At 51.5% G+C, this 22,008-nt stretch overlaps 1 protein-coding gene across 1 annotated transcript in view; it reads right to left on the bottom strand.

The window, feature by feature from the left end:
• Positions 1–21,734, bottom strand: part of LOC136570838 (zinc finger protein 271-like) — a 430,233-nt gene extending 408,499 nt beyond the window's left edge. The window contains exons 1-2 of the mRNA XM_066571243.1: positions 21,672–21,734; positions 20,856–21,184 (exon numbers count right to left, since the gene is read on the bottom strand). Of these exons, the coding sequence (XP_066427340.1) occupies positions 20,856–21,184; positions 21,672–21,734 (392 nt within the window). The remainder of the gene's footprint in view (positions 1–20,855; positions 21,185–21,671) is intronic.
• Between the last annotated feature and the right edge of the window lie 274 nt (positions 21,735–22,008).

Raw genomic sequence — 22,008 nt, 5'->3', positions numbered from 1 at the left:
ATACAAAGAAATTACATTACATATTAGTAAATGCAACATTTAGAATAGCAACTAAATAGTCCTATCTCATAGTTAAATGTTCAGTTCTTCATAAATTGTGATCAAGTCCATGAAATGCAGTACCTAATCCAGTTAAATGCCACCTACACCTCAGATTTGCTTGTGTAACTAATATTTTCCACTCCACTCCCTATCCCTTCTCTCACCACAGTCCTCGAGCCCTCAGCCAGGCACAAGCCAACTTCTCACCTCAACTGCTGTTAGCAATTACCAAGCACCTGTTGGTAATTACCTGAGCACCTGCCCCACCCACAGCAGCTGTAGGTCCCTGGCTGCTGGGAGAACAGGTCTGAAGTGCAGACCCAAACACCACCAACCCCCAACCACAACAAAAAAATTACAACTTTTCTAAATAATTTGAGACTAGTAAAAGATCAGGACATGGAGGGACTTGTTTATCCCCTTTAGGCCAATCAAGAAAAAGTTTATATCCTTCTCTGGAAAGGGAAGACGGGGGTTTTTCTTGAAGCAGAAGCATGTTTTATCAGCCCCCTTCCTCATTTGTCCCTGCTCCCCAGGAGGCCATTCACTAGGCATATATAGAAATATCTATGTCTGAAAACACATCTACATGAGGGCATGACTTGCCCTGGTGCAATTTAAAGCATAGATTTTATTGCACCAAGATGCAGAAATCTGTTCCAGAAGAGGCACATCTTGTGGAGCTGTAAGGACCCTGCCAGCACATCTGCTACCAAAGCAACAATTCCTGCTCTGCAGTGGCTTAAGCGGGCTGAGATGGAAGTGTTTCTTCATCAATGCATAAACCACAACAAAGTAGTGGTGACAAGCCTTTTTTCCAAGCCTGACTGAAGGTTTGGGAAGCAGGTTTGCCTGCAGAGGGCACACAGAAGCATGACACGTTTGCCTACTGTGCACCTCCAATTTCTACACCATCATATCACTCACTACTCGGTCACTGAGCAAGCTGACAGTGTATGACAGGTTATCCATCCTGCACAGAAAGTCACAGAAAGAAGAAGAGAGGAAGAAAACACGGAAGATGACAATGCAAAAGAAGTTGAAGAAGTGTGGCAAGGATTGAGCATTAAGGGACAGAAATAAGAAGAGACCATACCCTTGAACTGTAAAACCCTGACAGGAAACTGCAAGTGCTTGCATCTATGAGTTCACCACCCGGACTTGCATGCTTCTCCACATTACCATTCTTTCAAAATCTTTGCTTCCTGGACAAGCTGCCAGGTCTCCAGTACCAGTCCTACCTCCCTTCCAGCAGTCTGCATCTGAGCAGAGAGTTGAAAATAGATCAGGGATTACCTGTTACACTGTAAGCATTCAAGACAGCCAAAGAACTTTGAGGAAAAAGGCCATACTGAGTGCCCAGGACAAAGAGATCTTAAGAAATTGGAAGAAGGAAGTATTGATTGAGGGTCAGTTATGTTGAGGTTTAGCCTTTCAAAGGTTTGTTGCTTTTCTACTGAAAACTGCAGGTGAGAAAGCCTAGGCAGAGAAGGGAAGGAGAAGCTGTGTAAACAAACCCATAGCTGTATACAAGGACAGAAGCCGATTTCTTCTTCACCAGGCTGAAGAGAGTGGTTTTATTATTCGAAAAACAAAAGCCATACTACCCCAAGTCAAATATATATTCTCCCACTACATTTAGACATTACAACAATAAAAAAGCGCTATAAAACTACTGCAGTCAATTAGTCAGTTAGGAACAATAAACAGGGCACAGTTTAATAGTATCCATTTCTGTCTTTGGAAAGATGAGCAATTACGATCTGCATCCCAGCTCGTGCTCAGTATTTACTACAATCTCAAATAACAATAAAGTCAAACACAACAGATGACTGATGTTCCTACCTTCTGCTTTCCAAACAGAGTTTTAAAAGATAGTTTATTGCAAAATCAGTCTCAAGTATTTTCAAGGCTTTGGGAGCTCTCTAAGCTTAATTAACAACAGAAATAAAAACTATATCTTTATAACAAAGTTATAAAGATCACAACTTTAATATCACACATATAGAATCCCTTTTAATATTTGTGTAAAGCCAAGATTATAATATTATAATTTGTATATAACAATCTATTTTAATATTGCTGAAAGAAGGCACACTTTTCTAAATACCTACTGGCTTTGGTAACTGCTAAAGGTAATGTAGATTGGGCTGTACTACTGTTTACTCATCTTTCTGTTGCACAGAAATCTTGGATACTTTAGTGTGTACGTCTGTAATTCTGACATTTTCTGAAATGAAAGCAAGAGGAGAAATGGGCTAAATTCAGATACCTGAAGTTACGTATCAACATTTGCAGATGTAAATCAAATACCCAAGGAAAGCTTTTCTATGGGAAGAATGCCAGAGCAAGTTAAAATATGTATTGATAAGAATAATCAACACAGTAGAAATGAAGAGCATCTGCACCATAGGAGAGAGGGTATAAAATCACACTCTGCATCAAGAGAACATAATTCATATTTCTTCACAGCCTTCTCCCTTTGCATGCCCCTCTGCAAAGTGCAAGGGGCCCCAAGGACTGAAGGAGACACAGGGAGTCAAATGGAGACACTTGCACCGATCTCACTGGGGGCTCCTGGGGAAGCTCTTTGCTTGAGAAGCAAGCCCCTCTCTTCCAAAGGCATTTCCCCAAATGCCTACATTGCCCAGGGAACACCAACACACACTTAAGAAACCATGGCAAGGCTGAATTACTTCTGCTTCTTGCAGCACAGGCACTCCAGCTGGAGCTCATCTTCCTTGCCCCCAAGTCTGTTTCCACGTGTCCCTTGCGGCACGCAGCCCAGGGCCCCTATAAACAAGAGCTGCTCTCTGCCTCTGCACGTGCCTGAGCTCCTGCCCGCGCTCAGGGCAGCAAAACCAGGCTGTTCCCAGCCTGGGAGTGGAGCCCTGTTCCCACAGGAGGCTCTGGTGAGCCCCTTCCCCACTGTGCACGCAGCCCTTCTCCTGCCCGCCCAGACCGCTCCTGGCACAGCAGGACACAAGCTGGCCGGCTCTGGGCTCAGCACAGCCCAAACACAGGCGCAGGAAGACCCAGCAGCTGTTTTGCAGCCATGCCCAAGAGAGATGGGAAGGGTCCCCTGCCTCTGGTCTCGCTTGGTTGGGTTTCTGACTGGATCTGAGGTAGGGGCTGCGATTCCTGGCTTGTGGGGAGAGCAGAGCCGCCGGAACCGCACCCAGTGTGCAGGCACTGCCTGACAGCACTGCGGCCCCTGGGATGGTCGCGCCTCTGAGTCTCAGCCACTCCCTGCTGCTGCTGCTGCTCCATTTGCTTTCAGGCACACCCAAAGCTCACTGCTAGGCCATGGTGGTCTCTGGTTCTGCCCTGTTCCTGTCCGTGTGTAGGCATGGAGCATTGCTGTGTTTTGAGGAAGCTCTTTGTGAAACCTTCCAGCATTGCAAGCTCCTTTGCCCTCAGTGGATGCTTGCCATGGAATCCCACATGGCTGGGTTCACAGCATCCTCAAGCTGGCTCTTCTAAAACCCAGGGTCCTTGTTCCCTTCAGCATGCTCAGCACGACCTTTAACTCCATGGTGCTGTGCAGCTGGAGCAGCAGGACAGGGACCTTTGCAGCCTGAGCTGCCCTTGCTCCTCCATGTCCGGGCCCAGAACGCAGCGCGGAGGAGAACGGCAGCAGGACCCTGCGTGTCCCCTCTGACTGTGTTCACAGGGATCTCAGGTTGAGGGAAGAGATGAGGATTTGACTCCATGTTTCAGAAGGCCTGATTTATTATTTTATGATATATATTACATTAAAGCTATATTAAAAGAATAGAAGAAAGGATTTCATCAGAAGGCTAGCTAAGAATAGAATAGGAAAGAATGACAATAAAGGCCTGTGGCTCAGACTCTCTGTCCGAGCCCCTGTCTGGGCTGTAATTGACCATTAATTAGAAACATCCAACATGGGCCAATCAAAGATCTGCCTGTTGCATTCCACAGCAGAAGATAATGATTGTTTACATTTCATTCCTGAGGCCTCTCAGCTTCTCAGGAGGAAAAATCCTACCTAAGGAAAGGATTTTTCATAAAAGATGTCTGTGACATATCACCCTTTTTTATTTTAGTTAAATTAGAAAGAAAAGTGTTTGTAATTTTTTCTGCTGGGCTCATGCAGAGGAAAGAACAAACACTTGACAGGTTATCTGTTGCCAAGCAAAACCTCAATCAAGTGCTGATGTGAAATGATCAGGGAAATTCTTCACCTGGAGAACATAAAATTCTATCATATCACTAAAACAATCTTACAATATAAGAAAATGCAAAAAACAATTGCAAAGAAAGTTCATTGCTCCAAGTCCAAACAGCCGAGTTTCAGGAGAAAGTCCATGGAGTGAAGATGTTCCTCTTTGACATCTCTGAAAGTTTCTTTTGGTCCTGAAACAGGCTTGCAGAATCCTGAAACAACAAATTGATAAAAAAAAATCCATCAAGTTATCAAAAATCCATTCATAGTCATCAAACAATTCTGAGAAAATTTCTAGAATGTCTTGGCAACAGCCTGTTATTGAACCACTTGGGCTGAGGCTAATTTTTGCCTCTTCAATGCTTTTGAGCTGCTGCTAGCTCTTTCAACTCTTTTTATTTAATTTTTTTTAAATTTTATTTTCATTTTTTGAAAGAGCAGCAGCAGCAGCAGAGAGGAGTCTCTGAGGCCCTGAGGGGGCCCTGGCTCTCTTGGAAGGATCAGGAACCCCAGACCGTGCCCACAGAATGCTGGCCCAGGTCCTGACGGGGGAAGCAAAGCCCCCAAACCCAACAGCTGGCCGGGCAGTGGCCCTGGCCCGGGGAACCGAGCCAAACGGCCCAGACCTGACCCACGAGGTGGGCTCTGCGTTGTCACAGACCAGCACCCTGCTGCCAATGCAATGGCAGATGAGCGACCAAACGCTTCCTTCCCCCCGAACCACCGGCCCATACCGGCAGTGGGGGAATAGAAGCTGTCCTGAGAATCTTCATCTCAGATCTGGGGATGTTTTTTTCCCACAGCAAGCGAGCGATGGTCGCTTTCCGCTGTTTCCCTCGCCCCTGCAATGCAAATGCAAAAGGTGTTCCCACTTTCTGCCCCTCGGTACCACCCCCAGCCCCTCTGGGCTGGAGACCAGAGGCAGAACTTTCGGGACCCACCCCCCCCACGCCACTGGGGCGCACGAGGGATGGCAGGGAGCTTTGCAAGCCCCAAGGGGGAACTCCCAACCAAACGCAAACTGGCTCGTGAAAAACGCTGAGTTTGAAAGCAGGCAGCCGGGCTGCGCCCACACTCAGCTGTCGGGCCATGCCTCCTCCATGGAAAGAGAGGCCGACACCCCCTTCCCCTGTCCCAGCTCCCCTGCAGGGGCAGCCCCAGGACAGCCTGAAAAACATGGGGGGGAAGTCACGCTGGTTGCAGGTGCCACAGCAGCTGCCACTGGGGGCGGCGGGACCGCGGGCAGCTCTGGTGATGGTTCCGCAGGCTCGGTGTCATTTTCAGCATCATCTTGAACTGGGACCGGGCCGGCGGCAGGTGGCGAGGCCAGAGGGAGTGCATCCCCCACTGGGCCGAAGGCAGCAGCTGTGTCTCCTCCGGGTTCCAGAAGCTGCAGCACGGGCAAAACAGCAAAACCGGCGGAGCCAACACGGGAGACAGCGGGACAGCCGGGGGGGGAGGCAGGGCCGGGGGGTCGGCCCCTGGCTCTGGGATCGGCCGCGCAGGCGCAGTCGCTGAAACAGCCGGAGCCGCGGGTGGGGCTGCCCAGGGAGGCGGCCACGCCCGCGGGGCTGGTCAGGGAGGCCCCGCAGGCCCGGGAGGCGGCACCACGGGGACTGGCGCTGCCTGCGGAGCCAGCTGGGCCGGGGTCTGTGGGGCTGGCCAGGGCGGGGTCTGCGGGGGTGGCCGGGGCAGGACCCGGAGGCCAAGCTCAGATCTCCCCTGAGGGCAACGAGGCGGGGGGAAAAGCGGCTCCGTCTGAGCATGCTCCAAAGGCGCAGAAAAAACCTCTCCTTCAGCTGCGGGCAAAGCCTCGACCCCCGCTGCGATTCAGGCGGGCCAGGAAGCAGCAGGTCGCGTTCCTGGACCGGGTCCACTCCTGCCGGGGCCGGCGGGAAGGGAGCTTGACCCCTGCAGTCGGCAATCCACTGAAAAGAAGCTGCTTTCCATTTCAAAACTGGGTAGTGAGTTCTGAATGACAGATAAATCTGAGGATATCCAAAACCCTGATAACGAGTGTCATCGAAAATCGATTCCATACATTCCCATATATATATATATATATATATATATATATATATATCAGAAGCATACAGAACATCAACAAAAAACCCAAGGTGTTTTGTCCAACTAAAAAATTCATAGAAATGTCTCGTCACCAGAGGAGCTCTGTCCTCATGACCCCATTCTCACCAGAGGGTAATAATTTTCTCCTCTGAGGGGGAGAATGGAACCTGCATCTCCATAGGAACCCTCTCCCAAATGTCCTCCCGCATTCTGCGAATGGCAGCATTGTCAGGAAGGGAAGAGTTAACAGTACCTTGTGACAGTGTCCTCTGGGCTTCAGCAGGCTGCTCTGTGCTGCGAAGGTTTCCGGACATCTTGTCTGGAACACTTTTCAAAAGGTTCTCTTTGTGGTCAGCCTTGCTGTGAACTCTGTCCAAATTCAGGATCTTCAGTTCTTCAGCTCCTGGCTAGAATCCAATTCTGTGGTCACTTGTGTGGTGACCATCAATGCCACACACTCGGGGTTTACCCAGTGTAGCAGTGCTCCTGTGGGATTTCACCAAATGAGGAATTCTTCAGTCACTCGAGGTCACCAATTGTGACGGTGGTCGCAGGGGTCTTAGGATGAGGGAAGAGACGAAGATCTGACTCCATGTTTCAGAAGGCTTGATTTATTATTTTATGATATATATGATATTAAAACTATACTAAAAGAATAGAAGAAAGGATTTCATCAGAAGGCTAGCTGAGAATAGAAAAGAAATGGAATGAATAACAAAGGCTTGTGTCTCAGACAGAGAGTCTGAGCCAGCTGACTGTGATGGCCATTAATTAGAAACAACCACATGAGACCAATCACAGATGCACCTGTTGCATTCCACAGCAGCAGATAATCATTGTTTACATTTTGTTCCTGAGGCCTCTCAGCTTCTCAGGAGAAAAAAATCCTAAGGAAAGGATTTTTCATAAAATGTCCCTGTGACAGGGATGAAAGTCAGGTTTGATACAGAAAATACTTCTTCCCTGTCAGGGTGGTGAAGTCCTGGCACAGGTTGCTCAGACAAGCATAGTAAATAAAGTTTCAGAATTCTTCCTTTCTGTCCCATTCCTATTCCCTAATCCAGGTTTGGTTTCCAGAGTGCCACCTTCTCAGCTGGTTGCCATTTGTGTCCTGCTTTCTCTCCTGCCTTCCTTTGTCTGCTCCTTTTCCATTCTAGTGTCTCTCTTTACCTGTGGCAGCTCCCAGCCAAAGACCCTCCCCTGATTTTTCTTTTTTTTCCTTCCCAATCCAGGTGCTCAAACAGCCCTGGATGAAGTTATGGAGGCTGGCAGTGAAATGTCTTTGTAAGATCTCGCTCCGTTTGTGTCTTGGCCCCTTCAGAATTTTGCCTTGAAGGGCAGGACCATCTTTTCCTCGCTGGCAGCTGGAATTGCAGCCCATTGCAGTGTGTGCCAGAGCTGTCAGAGGGCAATTGCTGAGGCTGCCAGGGTGCTGCTCCTGCCGTGCCTCCCAAGGGAGCTGTGCAGGGGCAGGGTCAAGCTCCAGCAGCTGGCTGGGCTCCCTGAGCAGATAGCAAAGGTGGCTTTGCTGCACATTCTGCAGCTGGAAGCAGAGGGAAGAAGGGAAGGGAGTCCCTGACAGAATGCTGGAATGCTTGTGGCTGGAAGGAACTTGCCCATGCTTCCATCCAGGCTTAAGGTGCCATGAGGGAGAGGTGCCTCTGCCCCAGTAAAGGGACAAATGAGACCATAGGAGAACAAAACCAGATTGTTTTGGACATGGATTTTATTGAACACGGAATGGGAGCTAGGGAGATCGAAGTACAAAAGAGGTCTTGGAGAGAGAGAGAGCTCAGAGGATGATCAGTTGGAAGTAGATACTTTTTAAGGTCCTTTCCTGCATTCTGGGATTCTAGAAGACATGTAGATGTGCATTTTGATTTAATATCCTTCATCTTATTATTATTTCTTTTTTCTCTTCTTCTTTCTCGTCTTCTTCTTCCCCTTCTTCTTCTTAATTGCTGCTAGTATTCTTTCTTCTTTAAAATATTCTTCTTCTCCTCCTTCTAAGTAATCTTATTCACTTGTTATGCTCACTTACTATGTCATTCTTATTTTTTTAATATTCTGATATTAATTACTAGTTGTTCATCTTCCTCTTCAACTTATTCCTATTCTCATTCTTATTATTCTTACTAAATTTACTACTACTATTTCTTCTTCATCTTCTTCATCTTCTTATTTCTATTCTTTTTTTCTAAATTTTTAAAATACTTTTGGTCTAAGTTTTTTTTCTTTTTTCTTTTTTTTTTTTACTACTACTATTTCTTAAACTCAACTTTAATTTGTTTTGGAAGAATCAAAGTCCTGCAGTCACATCCATGGAGCAATAGCTCCCATCTGTGCCCATTCTTCAGGGATATAATCCCAAAGGACCAGCGTGGAATCCTTTCAAGATGAGAGGAAATGGCCTTTGATGGCACCAGGGGAGGTTCGGATTCAATATCAGAAGGAATTTTTCTCTGACAGAGGGGTGAGGCATTGGAAGAAGCTGCCCAGGGAGGTGGTGGAGTCGCTGTCTCTGAGGCATTGAGGAGTTGTGAGGATGTGGCCCTTGGGGATGTGGTTTTGCAGTGGTGATGGTGCTGCCAGGGTGCCAGTGGCACTGGGTGAGCATCAGGGTCTCTTCCCACCTCGATGACTCTGGGATTCCCTGCTGAGCGCTCTGGCACCAATCGTGTGCCACGCCTGCTGTTTAGGGCTGGCCCCAGCAGTGACTGTGGGTGCTGGGGAGATGCTCCAGGTTGGCCGGGGCAGCTGAGGCTGCGGGGCCGTGTCCAGGCCGAGGCCGCCCGTGTGGCTCCCTGGGGCCCCGCGCAGGGAGCAGCCGCCATCGGCCAGCCCGGGCTGGGCAGGGCCACGGGCGCTGCTCCTGCAGCTGCCGCGCCAGGCAGGGCCAGCAGAGCAGCGCCCGCAGCGCCCGCCTGAGGCGGCCGGGCCGTTTGCCTGGGGCAGCCGCTGCTGCCTGCGGGCCTGCGCTCCCGGCTGGCCAGCTGAGGCGCTGCCAGGGCTCTGCGGGGCAGGCCCCGGGCTCTGTGGCCCTGCCTCGGGCCCCTGCTGGCCCACGGAGCCTTCGCTGCACAGCGAGGGAAGCGAGGCACACAGGGACTCCGCTGCCTGCCCCTCAACCCAGACCTGCTGAGGGACGGGCAGTGGCAGCCCATCTGCTGCCAGATCTGCCAGCCTTTGGGCCCTGCCTTCATCTTCGTACAGCTCCTGGACGTAGACTTCATGCCAGCTGTTGTCCTCCTCTTCCTCCCACAGCAAGGGAGTGGGCCCAAAGCTGAAGATGCTGTTACCTTCACAGCAGTCCTGTGGCAGGTCTGCGCTGCTGCTGTCTTCCTCCGTGGAATCGTCTTGGAGTTCTCTGAGCTCTGGTTCGCTGCAGTCTTCCCAGCTGGAGAGGTCTTGGGAGCTGCTGAACTCTCCTTGGGACAGCTCTGGCTCTGCCTCACCTTGGCACTCTGGGGACAGCTCAGTCTTGCTGTAGGATTCCCAGTCTTCATCACTGCCAGCTGAGGTGCCCTCCTCACTCTCCTTTTCTGCCAGCACTGAGCCCTGCTCTGCCTCTTCCAGCTGCTCACTGGGGCTTTGGGCTCCCAGTGGGCTGGGTGAGGGGCTGGGGGGGCAGCAGGGGCTGTCTGGAGCAGGGACTGGGCTCTGTGTCCCTGCTGATGGCACCTCCTCCCTGGGAGCAGGAGAATGTGCCTGCTTCTCCCAGCTGTTCACACTTCCTTCCCCTCGCTGGCTCAGCTCTGGCTCAGTCACCTCCTTTTCCATTGGGGGCAGCTCCTGGACTGTTGCCCTTTGTTGCCACTGGCAGGGCTGTTGCTGTGCCCCATCTCCCCACAGCACCCTCACAGCCGCCTTCCACTGGTGCAGCTCGTGGGCACTCCTTGCTCTGCGTGGGGACGCTTCCTTCGCTGCCATTGCTGGCACCGACTGGGAGAATTCACAGCTTGTGGCCTCTTCCCTCAGGCCAAGCTCTCGGGCCCCAACATCTCCCCACTTGTCATCGACTCAGGTTTCTTCTCTTCTTCCATGATGACAAAGGGTCTCTCCTCCCGACTTTTGCCACACACCGGTTCTCATCGTACCAATGCAAGAAGAGAGGGAGGAGGCTCCGGCTCACAATTCTCGTGAGAGGCTTTTCCCCCTCTTCCACTACCAGCTCCATCACTTTGCAGAAGAGCTGAATGGAGAGCAGCTGAACGTGGCTGTTGTCCTGGAGGAAAGGAAAAGACCTCAGCACCAAGTATTCCAGGCCCATCAGGGCAGAGGCCCAAAAGTGCACAAGGCACAACATTTCTGGGTAGCGTCCAGTCGTCCAGTGCCCATGGCTGGGGGCACAGAGCCTTACATTCTCCAAGCGTGGCAGGAGTGGCTCAGCCAGCTTCAGGGCGGTGGCGCTGGGTATCTTGAGGTCTTCCTCCTGGAGCATCTGTGTGAGCACAGAGGATCATGCTGACTGTAATAAGTAGCAATATGTTTGTTCATTAATTAAATCAATAGCTAAATAATTATACAATATAAAAGCAATGACTAAATAGCTAAAACCACTTGATTCTTAAATGTGCAGCCACATATGGTTGCTTAGCTTGCAGGAATCGTATAGTGCTTTGGGAATTCCATGGTAAAGATACACCTTATAAGGAAAAGTTCACCCAGAGGTCACAGAGGAAGGCTGTAACAACAATCCTTAAACTCGCAAGAATTGCTAAGGCTTGCAGGAATCGTACAGTGTTCTGAAAATTCCACTGTCTAGATATGCCTTATAAGGGAAAGTTCACTCAGCGGTTAAAGAGGAAGACTTGGAGCCTTCATCCCATGACCACCAGAAGGCAGAAAAAGACCCCCTAGCAACTGAACGAGCAAGCTCAAAAGACAGACCACATCATCCCTGGAACCGGGAGAAGAAGGCAATAAAAGGCGAACTTTGGGGATAGGAACGGTGCGAGCCTAGAGGAGCGGAGACTTCCGGCCGCCCAGCGCTGAACTTTGCTTATTCTCACTTGCATAATAATAAAAATAATTATATGATCCTTAAATCCAGTGGACTCGTTTATCACAGAAGGGACTCTGAAGAGCTTGGAAGCTTCTTCTCAGCAAAGTCCCCAAGAGGCAAGGCTGGGTGGGCAGGCTGTGCAAGATGACCCATACCGGACTCTTGGGAAGGGTAGTAATGATGGCTCTAATTGCTGGTGGAGCTCTGGGGAGCCCAGGAGAGCCGTGCAGTGAGTGCTATCAACCCCTCTATGAGGAGGAAGAAGTGAGCTCCTTGTCTAGAGTCCATCAATTCTAACCCTAATTGTGCTAACTTCTCCCAATTGGTCCTTTGTCAAGAAGATAAGAGAATGTATTGGACAGCCCAGAATACCGCCACTTTTAGGCAGCAACTCCTGGGACAGTGCCCTGTAGGAGAAGCCTGGTTGCGCTTTGAATGTGATGCTGCTGAAGCAAGCCTGGTAGATCTGGTCAAAGAGAAAGAGATGGTAAAAGCAATAAGAAAACAAGACCATTTAGAGATACCCCAAGGTAAGAACCTTTTCATAGAAGATTCAGTAGAAAGAGTCAGCCACGAACTAAATTTAACCGATTGTCGAGTTTGTACCCAGATGACTGAAATTTGGCCATGGGAAAAAATTAATCTAAGGCTATTAGAAATCTTAAATTGGATACAGAATAACTCAGAATTTAGTATTAAAGGGTACAATAGGCCAGTAAAAAGAATGGTCTGTAAAAGGTATCTAGCAGTAAAGAACTCTTCTACCTGGTGGATCAGGAGATCCAAATAGATTTTGGTCTGTTGAAAGGAAAGAAAAGAACAAGTGTATCTACCATGAAGCATATGAATTTTATGAATGTATTGAAGAAGGGATAAACCCCTTTTGGAGAATGAAAGACATTTCTAAATATTGGGAATGTCCAACAGAAGCTAAAAACACATTTTTGGGGAGCCCCTAAACACCAGTTTTTGATCTATAGTACTATAGAATGCACTAAATTGCCGAGAAGCTGGTCTGGCAGCTGCACCGCTAGAATGATAAAACCAGCTTTCTTCTTATTACCCAAAGAAACTGGATCAAGTTTAGGAGTTCCTATACACAATGATTTAAGAGAAACCAAACAGAAGAGCCAAAATGCAATAGAAATTGGCAGAATCCAAGATTCTAAGAGCCAGGTTTGGACCCCAAGAAAAATTATCAAGAATTATGGCCCAGCCACCTGGGCTCAAGATGGGTCCTGGGGTTATCGGGCCCCGATATCCATGTTAAACAGAATCATCAGGCTTCAGGCAGTATTAGAGATGAAGAGAGCAATCATTAGAAACCTCTCGAACAAGATAAAAAACTAGCATGTGTAAGTAACCAAGAACGGACTCCTACACTTGATTCCAGTTGCTGGGATAACCTATGGACTTTCAAAGGAGATTGGTGGAAAAAAGTAGCTTTCTTCACTGTGTGTACACTTGCTGGTTTGCTCTTTTTACTATGCTTACTTCCCTGCTTCATTAAAATGGTAGTATCTGCCAGGCAGACCAACCTAAAGATCTCTAAAAAGTTAACCTGAAGAAACCAGGAAAGGGAACAAAGTTAAGTAGCCATGATTATCAGAGTGTTCAAGAAATTTATAATCAATACAAAAAATTAAGGAAATTCTGTGCTTATGAGTCAGAAATTGCAAGTTGATGCGAGCTTAAGTTTAAGCCCGATCAAAGAAAAAGAGGGGGGACTGTTATAAGTAGAAAAAGCTGCCAATTTTTTTTAAAAGGTGGCAGAGTGAACAGGTTGGACCAGTTGCTGCCAGGATGGAGTTCTAACTGTTTGTTATTGTAATCAGTAGTCCTTTTAGTTACCTACTCCTTTTGTCAGTACCACCCTGACTGCTGCCAGGTGGATGACATGGCGGGGGGACATGGGAGGGCATGCAAATGACCTTGGAGCCAGCATGCCACGGGACAGCCACCCCTCCAAACTTACCAAAAGACCCCAGAAACAATGAACCAACACAGAATTAAGAGATCAAAGTGATGTCTGGATGTCTGGAACAAAGCCCAGAGCCTGCAGAGATGCTGAGACCCTTTCTTTGCCCCTTGCCCTCGCCAAGGAAGGACCTCAGCTACAGGCAGGAACCTGGGAGTCAAACTGAAAAAGTGAACAAGGGATTTTTCCTGACACTCCCATGAGGATGGAATCCCCAGCTCTGGCCACAGACCAGTGGACAAAGCTGCACTCTTCCTCCTCCTCCAAGTCACCACTGGGAGCAGTGGCAGCGTGAGCGTGAACCCGTCAGCTCTCCCCCCAGAGCTCATCACTTGTAATAAAGGCATTAAAAAGGAGAAAAGTCTCCTGCCTGTGTTTATTTCACAGTGGTGCTCAGATCACTTTCTCACAGCTGGATTGGAGGTCAGGTGCTGCCATAGTAACAAGCCGACCCTCCCAAGTGCCCCAGCTACTGAGGCCACCCTGTGATAACAATGCAAGGGAGAGGGAAAACATAACTATACAACTGCAAAACTTCTCTTAACATATACTTAATATTTGCCCCTTACTTGGGAGAGTCAACCATGGCATTACTGATCTGTAACAAAGATATTGACCCTTGTTCTGTCACTGCAAGATCTGTGAGAAAATAACTTTTACCCCTGTTTCCATTTACAAAGACCACGTTGAGGACCCAAAAATCTCCCAAGATGGGGTTGGGAGGCCTCACCACATAACCAGGATGTAGAGGCTGATGGCTCTGGGCTCAGTTGTGTGCAGACTGAGGACAGGAGTAGCCTGAAAGGAATTGAAGGGTGGTTCCACAGATGCTGGAGTTTTTCTTCATTGTATGAAACAGGCAGAGAAAGAAAGAATGGCACCAAGGGTGTGGAGCGCCCCCGCCCCAGGCGGCGGGGATTCTACCCAGACAGAGAGCATCGGGCGAGGGGCGTGATTGAACGAAGATTCCACCCCTCCACCCTGTGTGGCGTGGCCCTGCAAGCCCGGGAAAAGACACTCCACCCCATCTGGCCAAAATAGGAATGGCCCCAGAATGTTCTTCCTTTTCTGTGCCCTCATTGCTTTAAATTCTACTGCAGTGTCCCCACCTTATTTTTTTCCATTGGTTGTGCTCCTTGATCCACCCATTTGCAGTCCCCTGCTCCTCCTGCTATTGGACCCTGACCCTAAACTCCACCCCTACCCTGTCATGTGAAACCCATGACCCGACCCCCGCCCCTCATTTCTTGTCTTGTTCCCGGGCTCAAGAGAGGGTCCTGGATTTTGCTAAAGCCGGACCCGTCCTGTTGCATTCCTGTCCCTGTTGGTCACCGGTGGCTGCCTGAGGTCTGAGACTCCGGGGCCGGGGGAGTTGTTGTGGCCCTCGCTGGGGCGGAATGCAGCACAAGGGCAGCTGGGGAGGCCCAGAGTGGCACCAGGAGAAAGGAATTTCCCTGCCAGGGCAGGGCTGTGGTGTAGCACGTCCCCAGCAGGAGCCTGGAGCAGCCCAAGGCTTTGTGTGGGCAGGCAGGGGCAGGCAGGAGGCAGAGCTGCCAGCAAAGAAAGGGCCCAGCCAGCTGGGGCAGCCAGGGGATGCCGAGAGCCTGCAGGGACAGAGACGCAGGGCAGGGACACCGTAGGACAGCCTGGGCTGTACAGGGCACAGGGATGGGCAGCAGCTGCAAGACAGCCCTGCCAGAGCCAGCTTGGGCAGCACCTTGGCCATGGCTGCTGGCCCTGGGCCTGAGCCGTGAGGAGGGGACAAGTGACCCTTGCAGGCCTGGGGCCTCATGGCCTCCTTGTCCCTGCTCAGCAGCCTGGCAGGGGCCGCCCCATGCTCCTGCCCTTGGCATTGCCCATCCCCACATGCCAGTGCCCATCCTGGGAAGAGCCCTGAGCAAGGAGGGAGGGACAGGATCTGCCTGGCCAGGGCTGGGGCTCAGGCCTTGGCCCTTTGCATTCCTGAAACACATCCAGGTTTGCTCAGCACCAGAGACACCTTTCCCTTGCTTGTCCCCAGCTATCATTACTATCTCCAATATTCTGCTCTACTTGGAACTTAGGGACACTTTCTCAGTCCTGTCCCTCAGTGAGACCCATTAAAAGTTCAAGAAAGTTTGGACTTGGAATCTGATTTTGAGTTCTTGAGAAGTCTTTGAGCCCACTCTGAGGGACTGGCTCTGATGCAAAGAGCACCAAAGCCCCAGAGGGTCATTACAGTCCTGGTGCTGTGTCTGTGCTGCTGAGCTGGGCCGGGCTCCTGGCCCAGAGGCAGCTCCTGGCAAGGGCAGCAGAGCTGCAGAGAGACAGCTCTGGCCAGGAGCAGCTCCTGTGCACAGCCCAGCAGGGCTGGGGCACTGCCAGGGCCCCTCAGGGACACCAGCAGGGCATAGACAGAGCTCACAGGGCTCAGCACTGGCAGGGGCTGTGGGATGTCCCAGAGAGGGCTGTGTCACAGTGGCACCTCTGTGGCTGTCATAGAGGCACAGAGCAGCTGGGATGTCAGCAAGGGGCTGTGTGACAGCACAGAGTGGGTTCTGTGAGATCACAGATTGGGCTATGACATCACAGAGTTTGTTGTGTGAGGTCATTGAGCAGCTACAGCATCATAGAAGAGCATCAGGGAGCAGAATGGGCCCCTGTTATCCAGGAGGAGGCAGTCAGAGAACTGCTGAGCTGCTTGGATGTTCATAGATCCCTGGGAGCAGATGGGATCCACCCCAGGGTGATGAGGGAGCTGGCAGCTGAGCTTGCCAAGCCAGTCTCCATCATTTACCAGCAGTCCTGGCTCACTGGTGAGGTTCCAGATGACTGGAAACTGCCCAATGTGCCACCCATTCACAACAAGGGTGCAAAGGAGGATCCTGGTAATTATAGGCCAGGCAGCCTGACCTCAGTACCCAGTAAGGCAATGGAACAGTTTCTAGTGAGTGTCATCACCCAGCACTTCCAGGATGGCCAGGGGATCAGAGCCAGCCAGCAGGGGTTTAGGAGGGGTAGGTCGTGTTTGACCAAGCTGGTCTCCTTCTATGACCAGGTGAGCCTCCTGGTGGATGCAGGAAAGGCTGTGGGTGTTGTGTGCCTGGACTCCAGCAAGGCCTTTGGCACTGTCTCCCCCAGCACACTCCTGGAAAAGCTGCAGCCCAGGGCTGGGACAGGAGCACTCTGTGCTGGGTTCAGAACTGGCTGGATGGGCCCAGAGAGTGGTGGTGAGCGGTGCTGCATCCAGCTGGGGCCAGCTCTGTTCAATATTTCTCTTGACACCATGGATGAGGGGCTTGAGTCTTTCATTAGTAAATCTGCAGATGACACTAAGCTGGGGGCGTGTGTCCATCTCCTGGAAGGTAGGAGGGCTCTGCAGGGAGACCTGGAATGGTTGGAGGGAGGGGCAGAGTCCAATGAGATGAAGTTAATTAAGTCCAAGTGCCGAGTCCTGCATTTTGGCCACAATAACCCCTGCAAGGCCAGAGGCTGGGGACGGTGTGGCTGGACAGTGCCCAGGCAGAAAGGGACCTGGGGGTGCTGGTTGGCAGCCAGCTGAACATGAGCCAGCAGAGTGCCCTGGTGGCCAAGAGGGCCAAGGGCTCCTGGTGTGGATCAGGAACAGTGTGGCCAGCAGGAGCAGGGAGATCATTCTCCACCTGTACCTGGCTCTGGTGTACCTGGCATTCTTGCCCTGTACTGGCACCGTACCTTGAGTGCTGTGTCCAGTTCTGGGTGCCCCAACTAAGGAGGGACATGGAGGGGCTGGAGCGTGTCCAGAGAAGGGCAACAAGGCTGGTGAGGGGTCTGGAACACACATCCTGTGAGGAGAGGGAGCTGGGGTTGTTCAGTCTGGAGAAAAGGAGACTCAGAGGTGACCTTACCACTCTCTCCACCTTCCTGAAAGGAGGTTGTAGTCAGGTGGGGGTCAGTCTCTTTCTCCAGGCAGCAACTGACAGATGCAGAGCACACAATCTTAAGCTGCACCAAGGGAAATATAGGTTGGATATTAGGAAGAAGGGTTTTCACAGAATGTGTGATAAAGTCCTGGATTGGTTTGCCCGGGGAGGTAATGGAGTCACCATCTCTGGATGTGTTTATAAAAGGCTGGATGTGTCACTCAGTGTCATGGTTTAGTTGAAGTGTTAGGGCATGGGTGGTGTTGTAGTGCGTTTTTATATTTTGTAATATTTTGAAGTAGTTTTGTTTTGTATTCCAATATTTTTCCCAAATGGTTTATCCCAGACTGTACTCCCCTCCCTTTACCTGTGTTATCCCTCTCCTGGGATGAGATCATCCCTAAACCCCCACCCTGGCTCTCTGTCAATCACTCAGCATCCCATCCCCCCCATCCAGAAGTTTCGGTCCAAGTTGTCGAGTGATTTGCCAGAGGCCAGGGGTCAGCCCCCCAGGCCTAGTCCCATACGCTGCCCTATATGTCTATCCCCCAGTTCCCATCCCTCAGAGATACCTATTGGTTGGTAAAATGTTATCTACTTTTGGTTTCCTCCTTCCTTGAAATGTGACCTTCGGACATCTCCCGGGGCTTTCGGCAGGAGGCCCCCTGAGGCGCAGGAGCTCCTTTGGGATCTTAATAAAACCTTGGACTAACCCCTGCTAAGAGTCAGCCCTTTCTCTTCTACCGATGTCTCTGGTGTCTCTTGTGCTGCAAAGGCGCCCAGCCCAGGTGCCCTCAGTACCCTCGGGGCACAGAGAGTGTCTCCCCGCTGTCGGCCGTGTCGGGGCTGCCCTCCCCGGTGTCTGCCGACTCGAGACTGGCCCAGGGTTCCTGAGAGGCTCGCAGAGAGACCGAGACAGGGTGGGACTTGATGGTCTTGAAGGTCTCTTCCAAGCCAGTAATTCTCTGATTCTGTGATTCTGGGATTTGATGATCCCATTGGGTCCCTCCCAGCTCAGCCCCTTCTGCAATTCTCATCCTTTGGCTCAACCTTTGTGTTCCCTCAAGGTGCTGGCAGAGCTGTTGGGGACATGGCAGAAGTGGGGCAGCCCCAGGGTTCCCCTGTGTGTGACACCCCAGCAGTGACAGCCCCAGTGTCCCCTGTGTGTGACACCCCATTGGTGACAGCCCCAGTGTCCCCTGTGTGTGACACCCCAGCGGTGACAGCCCCAGTGTCCCCTGTGTGTGACACCCCATTGGTGACAGCCCCAGTGCCCCTGTGTGTGACACCCCAGCAGTGACAGCCCCAGCATTCCCTCCCTGCAGTCGCTCCAAGGGAAGCGTCCAGAGCCGCGTCCAGTCCATGGAACTGAGCGGCCACTGCCCACCCCGGCCTGGGCTGATGTGGATTCCTCTGCACACAGCTCGGGGAAGGTCCCCCTGGCCACCTGCACAGTGCCACAGACAAGTGTCAGACACAGTCACAGAGCTCTGCCCAGAGCTTCTAGGAAGAGAGAATTAAAAAAAACCCCAAAACCATATAAACCAAAAAATAATTAAAAAAACCCCACAAAAAACGAAAAACCAACAAAAAATCAAACAAAACCATATGAAAACAAAAGAAACCCCAGCACCCTAACCAAACAACCAAACCAAAACAACAACACAAACAAACCAACCAAAACAGAACAAAGAATAAAAAACCAAATCAAGCCAAACCAACCAAATAAACAAAAAAACAAATCAAGAAAAAGAGAACTCCCCCCCAGTAGAGCTGTTCCATCCTTCAGTTGTCAGACTTGCACTCACACAAGACCTGGGGCTTCAAAAAAAGAGAATTGATTGGGCACATTTGCAGGAAAAGCAGGTTTAGGACAGGCTCTCAGCAGAACTGTTCTCAGCTGAGCCAAAAAGGCCCCTTTGGCAGCTGCAGGGCCATTGGAAATGCAGAGCCTCAGCCCACAGGGCAGGGAAGGGCTCTGAGTTCCCCTCCCCTGACACTAAACCCTGTTCCCAGGCTGCTTCACACTCAGGATTCTGCTGGAGGACTGCAGAGAGCTGAGAGTGGCCTCTGGCTTTTCCATGTTGTGTGTCCTAAAGCTGCCTGGGAGAAGAAATTTCGGGTCAGCTCCGCTGGCACAATCCCTGCTGGCGCAGGGCACAGCCCCAGGAAGGGCTTTGCGTGCCGAGGCTTTGCTGCAGGCAAGGAAAGCTCCTGGCTCAGGGTCACCTTTGCTGCTCAGCCAGAGCCCCGAGTGCCCCAGCAGCAGCAGAGAATGGCAGCAGTGCCACGGGCAGCCATCACCATTGCATGGCAACCATCCCCAGGTCCCTGTTGCTATGGTCAGTTTCCATGGCAACCATCACCAGCTCCCTGTTGCTATGGTCAGTTTCCATGGCAACAATCACCAGCCCCTGTTGTTATTGTCAGTTTCCATGGCAACCATCACCAGCTCCCTGTTGCTATGGTCAGTTTCCATGGCAACAATCACCAGCCCCTTGTTGCTATGGTCAGTTTCGGTGGCAACCATCACCAGCTCCCTGTTGCTATGCTCAGTTTCCATGGCAACAATCACCAGCCCCCTGTTGCTATGCTCAGTTTCCATGGCAACCATCACCAGCTCCCTGTTGCTATGCTCAGTCCCTTGGGAGCTCCATGGAGACCCCATGCCAGGGGTGGTTGCCATGGACACCAGCTCAGGCCTGCAGCCAGAGCCCGTTGCCATGGCAACCATTGGCAGTCCCGTCCCCAGGCTCGTGGGATCCCAGAAGCACAGAATTGGCTGAGCTGGGAGGGACCCATCAGGATCCTCCAGTCCAACTGCTGGCCCTGCACAGGACACCCCAACAATGCCAGCCTGGGCCTGGCAGCGCTGGCCTAACGCTGCTGCAGCTCAGAGAGCCCTGGAGCTGGGACCCTTCCCTGGGGAGCCTGGCCAGGGCCCCAGCAGCCTCTGGGCAAAAACCTTTTCCTGACATCCAACCCAAGCCTGCCCTGACTCAGCTGCAGCCGCTCCCTCCACTCCTGCCCCTGGGCACCAGAGGGAAGAGGTTCCCACAGCCCCAGCCAGGGACCCGCTCCCAAGGCTGCTGCCATGGCCACCAGGGCTGGCACCAGCTGGGATGCTCGGTTTCCACCTGCTGGGGTTCAGGAACGGGATTCCTCAAATTCCTGCTCCCACTAAAACCGCGCTGCCCTCGCTGCCCTCCCACCTCCCATGGAAAGCACAAAAGACAAAGATCCCAGGCTGGGATAAGAACAATTTCCTGGGAACAGCAACGAGACAAAGAACAAACAGGAACAGAAATAATATTGGTAACCAAAGGGATAAGAAAATCTATTTACAGGGAAAACTACATCACCAGCGACTGGCTCTTCCCAGCCACGTATTCTGTCCTGCCTGGAAAGGACACCTTTCTTCTCAGGGAGAGAGAGAGTCCCTTTCCTGCCCCTGGCAATGACCTGAGGTGGGAGTGACTGTAATGACACGGCCATGGCCAGACCCTCATGTTCTTCCATCTCCCATCATGTCATTGGCAGGGGCAGGAAAAGGGACAGGTGTCTTCCCAGCATGGATCACAGGGAACATGGATCACCAGAGCTCTTCCCAACGTGCGTCCTCCAATAGGGGATGAAGCTGGAGCAGTGCATGAAGCTCCTCCTTCAGTCGAGTCATTCCAGGGCTTCCCTTACCGGTGCCTCTGTTGGTGTTTGTTCAAGTGAGAGCTCTGGCTGAAGCTCTTCCCACACTCAGAGCACTTGTAGGGCCTCTCCCCGGTGTGGATGCGCCAGTGCCTGACGAGGGTGGAGTTGTGCTTGAATCCCTTCCCACAGTCAGGGCAGCGGAAGGGCCTCTCCTCAGTGTGAATCCGCTGGTGCAGGAGGAGATGGGAGCTGCTCTGAAACCTCTTCAGACACTCAGGACACTGGTAGGGCCTCTGCCAAGTGTGGATGCACTGGTGGATGATGAGGGTGGAGCTGCAGCTGAAGCCCTTTCCACACTTGCCACGCTTGCCACACTCCTAAGGCCATTCCCCAGTGTGGATCATCTGGTGGCAGATCAGGCTGTTGCTCTGCCTGAAGCTCTTCCCACACTCCAAGCTGCTCATGGGCCACCAGCTCCGAGCTCTGGCTGAAGCTCTGTCCACCTTCCTGGCACAGGGTGGCTCTTTCCTCCTCAGAGCACCCTGGGCTGGGCTTGCAGCCCCTCCTTGTGTGGGATCTCCAGGGATTTTCCACCCTCTTGCATTCCTGTGCTGTGGAGTCACTCAAAAGAGCCTCTTCCATCAGATTATACCATGGGGATTTGTCCTCCCTGGTGTCCATCCTCAGCTCCTGGTGTGGGGGAGAAAGGACAAGGAGAGGATGGGATTTGCCTCCATGCCAGAGGGAAGGAGATCCTCCCAGTGTGTCCCTGGCAGGACGGCATCGGCAGCAGGATTGTCCTGCAGCCAGGGCCCGTGCTGGGCTGGGAGATGGAGCAGGAGAGAGGGGGAAAGGGGCACTGACTTCCTCCTCACCTGCCTGCGTGTCCTGGGACATCTTCCTCTTCCTCACAGCCTCCTTCTCCATCCAGCCAAGGTTTGGGAAAGAGAAATCCTGGTTCGGGGAAAAATACAATGGATGAGCACATTGGGTTAGGGGGTTCCTACTGCCGAAGCCCATCCCTAGAAGTCACTGGGAATCTGCCACCCATATAAAACCTCCAAAGCACCAAGATTCAGGCCCCCAAAATACACAAATGACCAAGATGCAGCAAAAACACCCAGCTCTCAGTTTCCCCTCTCTGGTCTCTCCACTTTGGGCTCCTGGAGGCCCCCCCTGTCTGGGTTGCTTCAGTTCAAGT

Source organism: Molothrus aeneus, unplaced genomic scaffold (assembly GCF_037042795.1).
Source record: "Molothrus aeneus isolate 106 unplaced genomic scaffold, BPBGC_Maene_1.0 scaffold_40, whole genome shotgun sequence".
Lineage (NCBI taxonomy): Eukaryota > Metazoa > Chordata > Aves > Passeriformes > Icteridae > Molothrus > Molothrus aeneus.
Note: the sequence above shows the minus strand (reverse complement) of the source record. Positions and strands in the feature narration are given on the sequence as shown.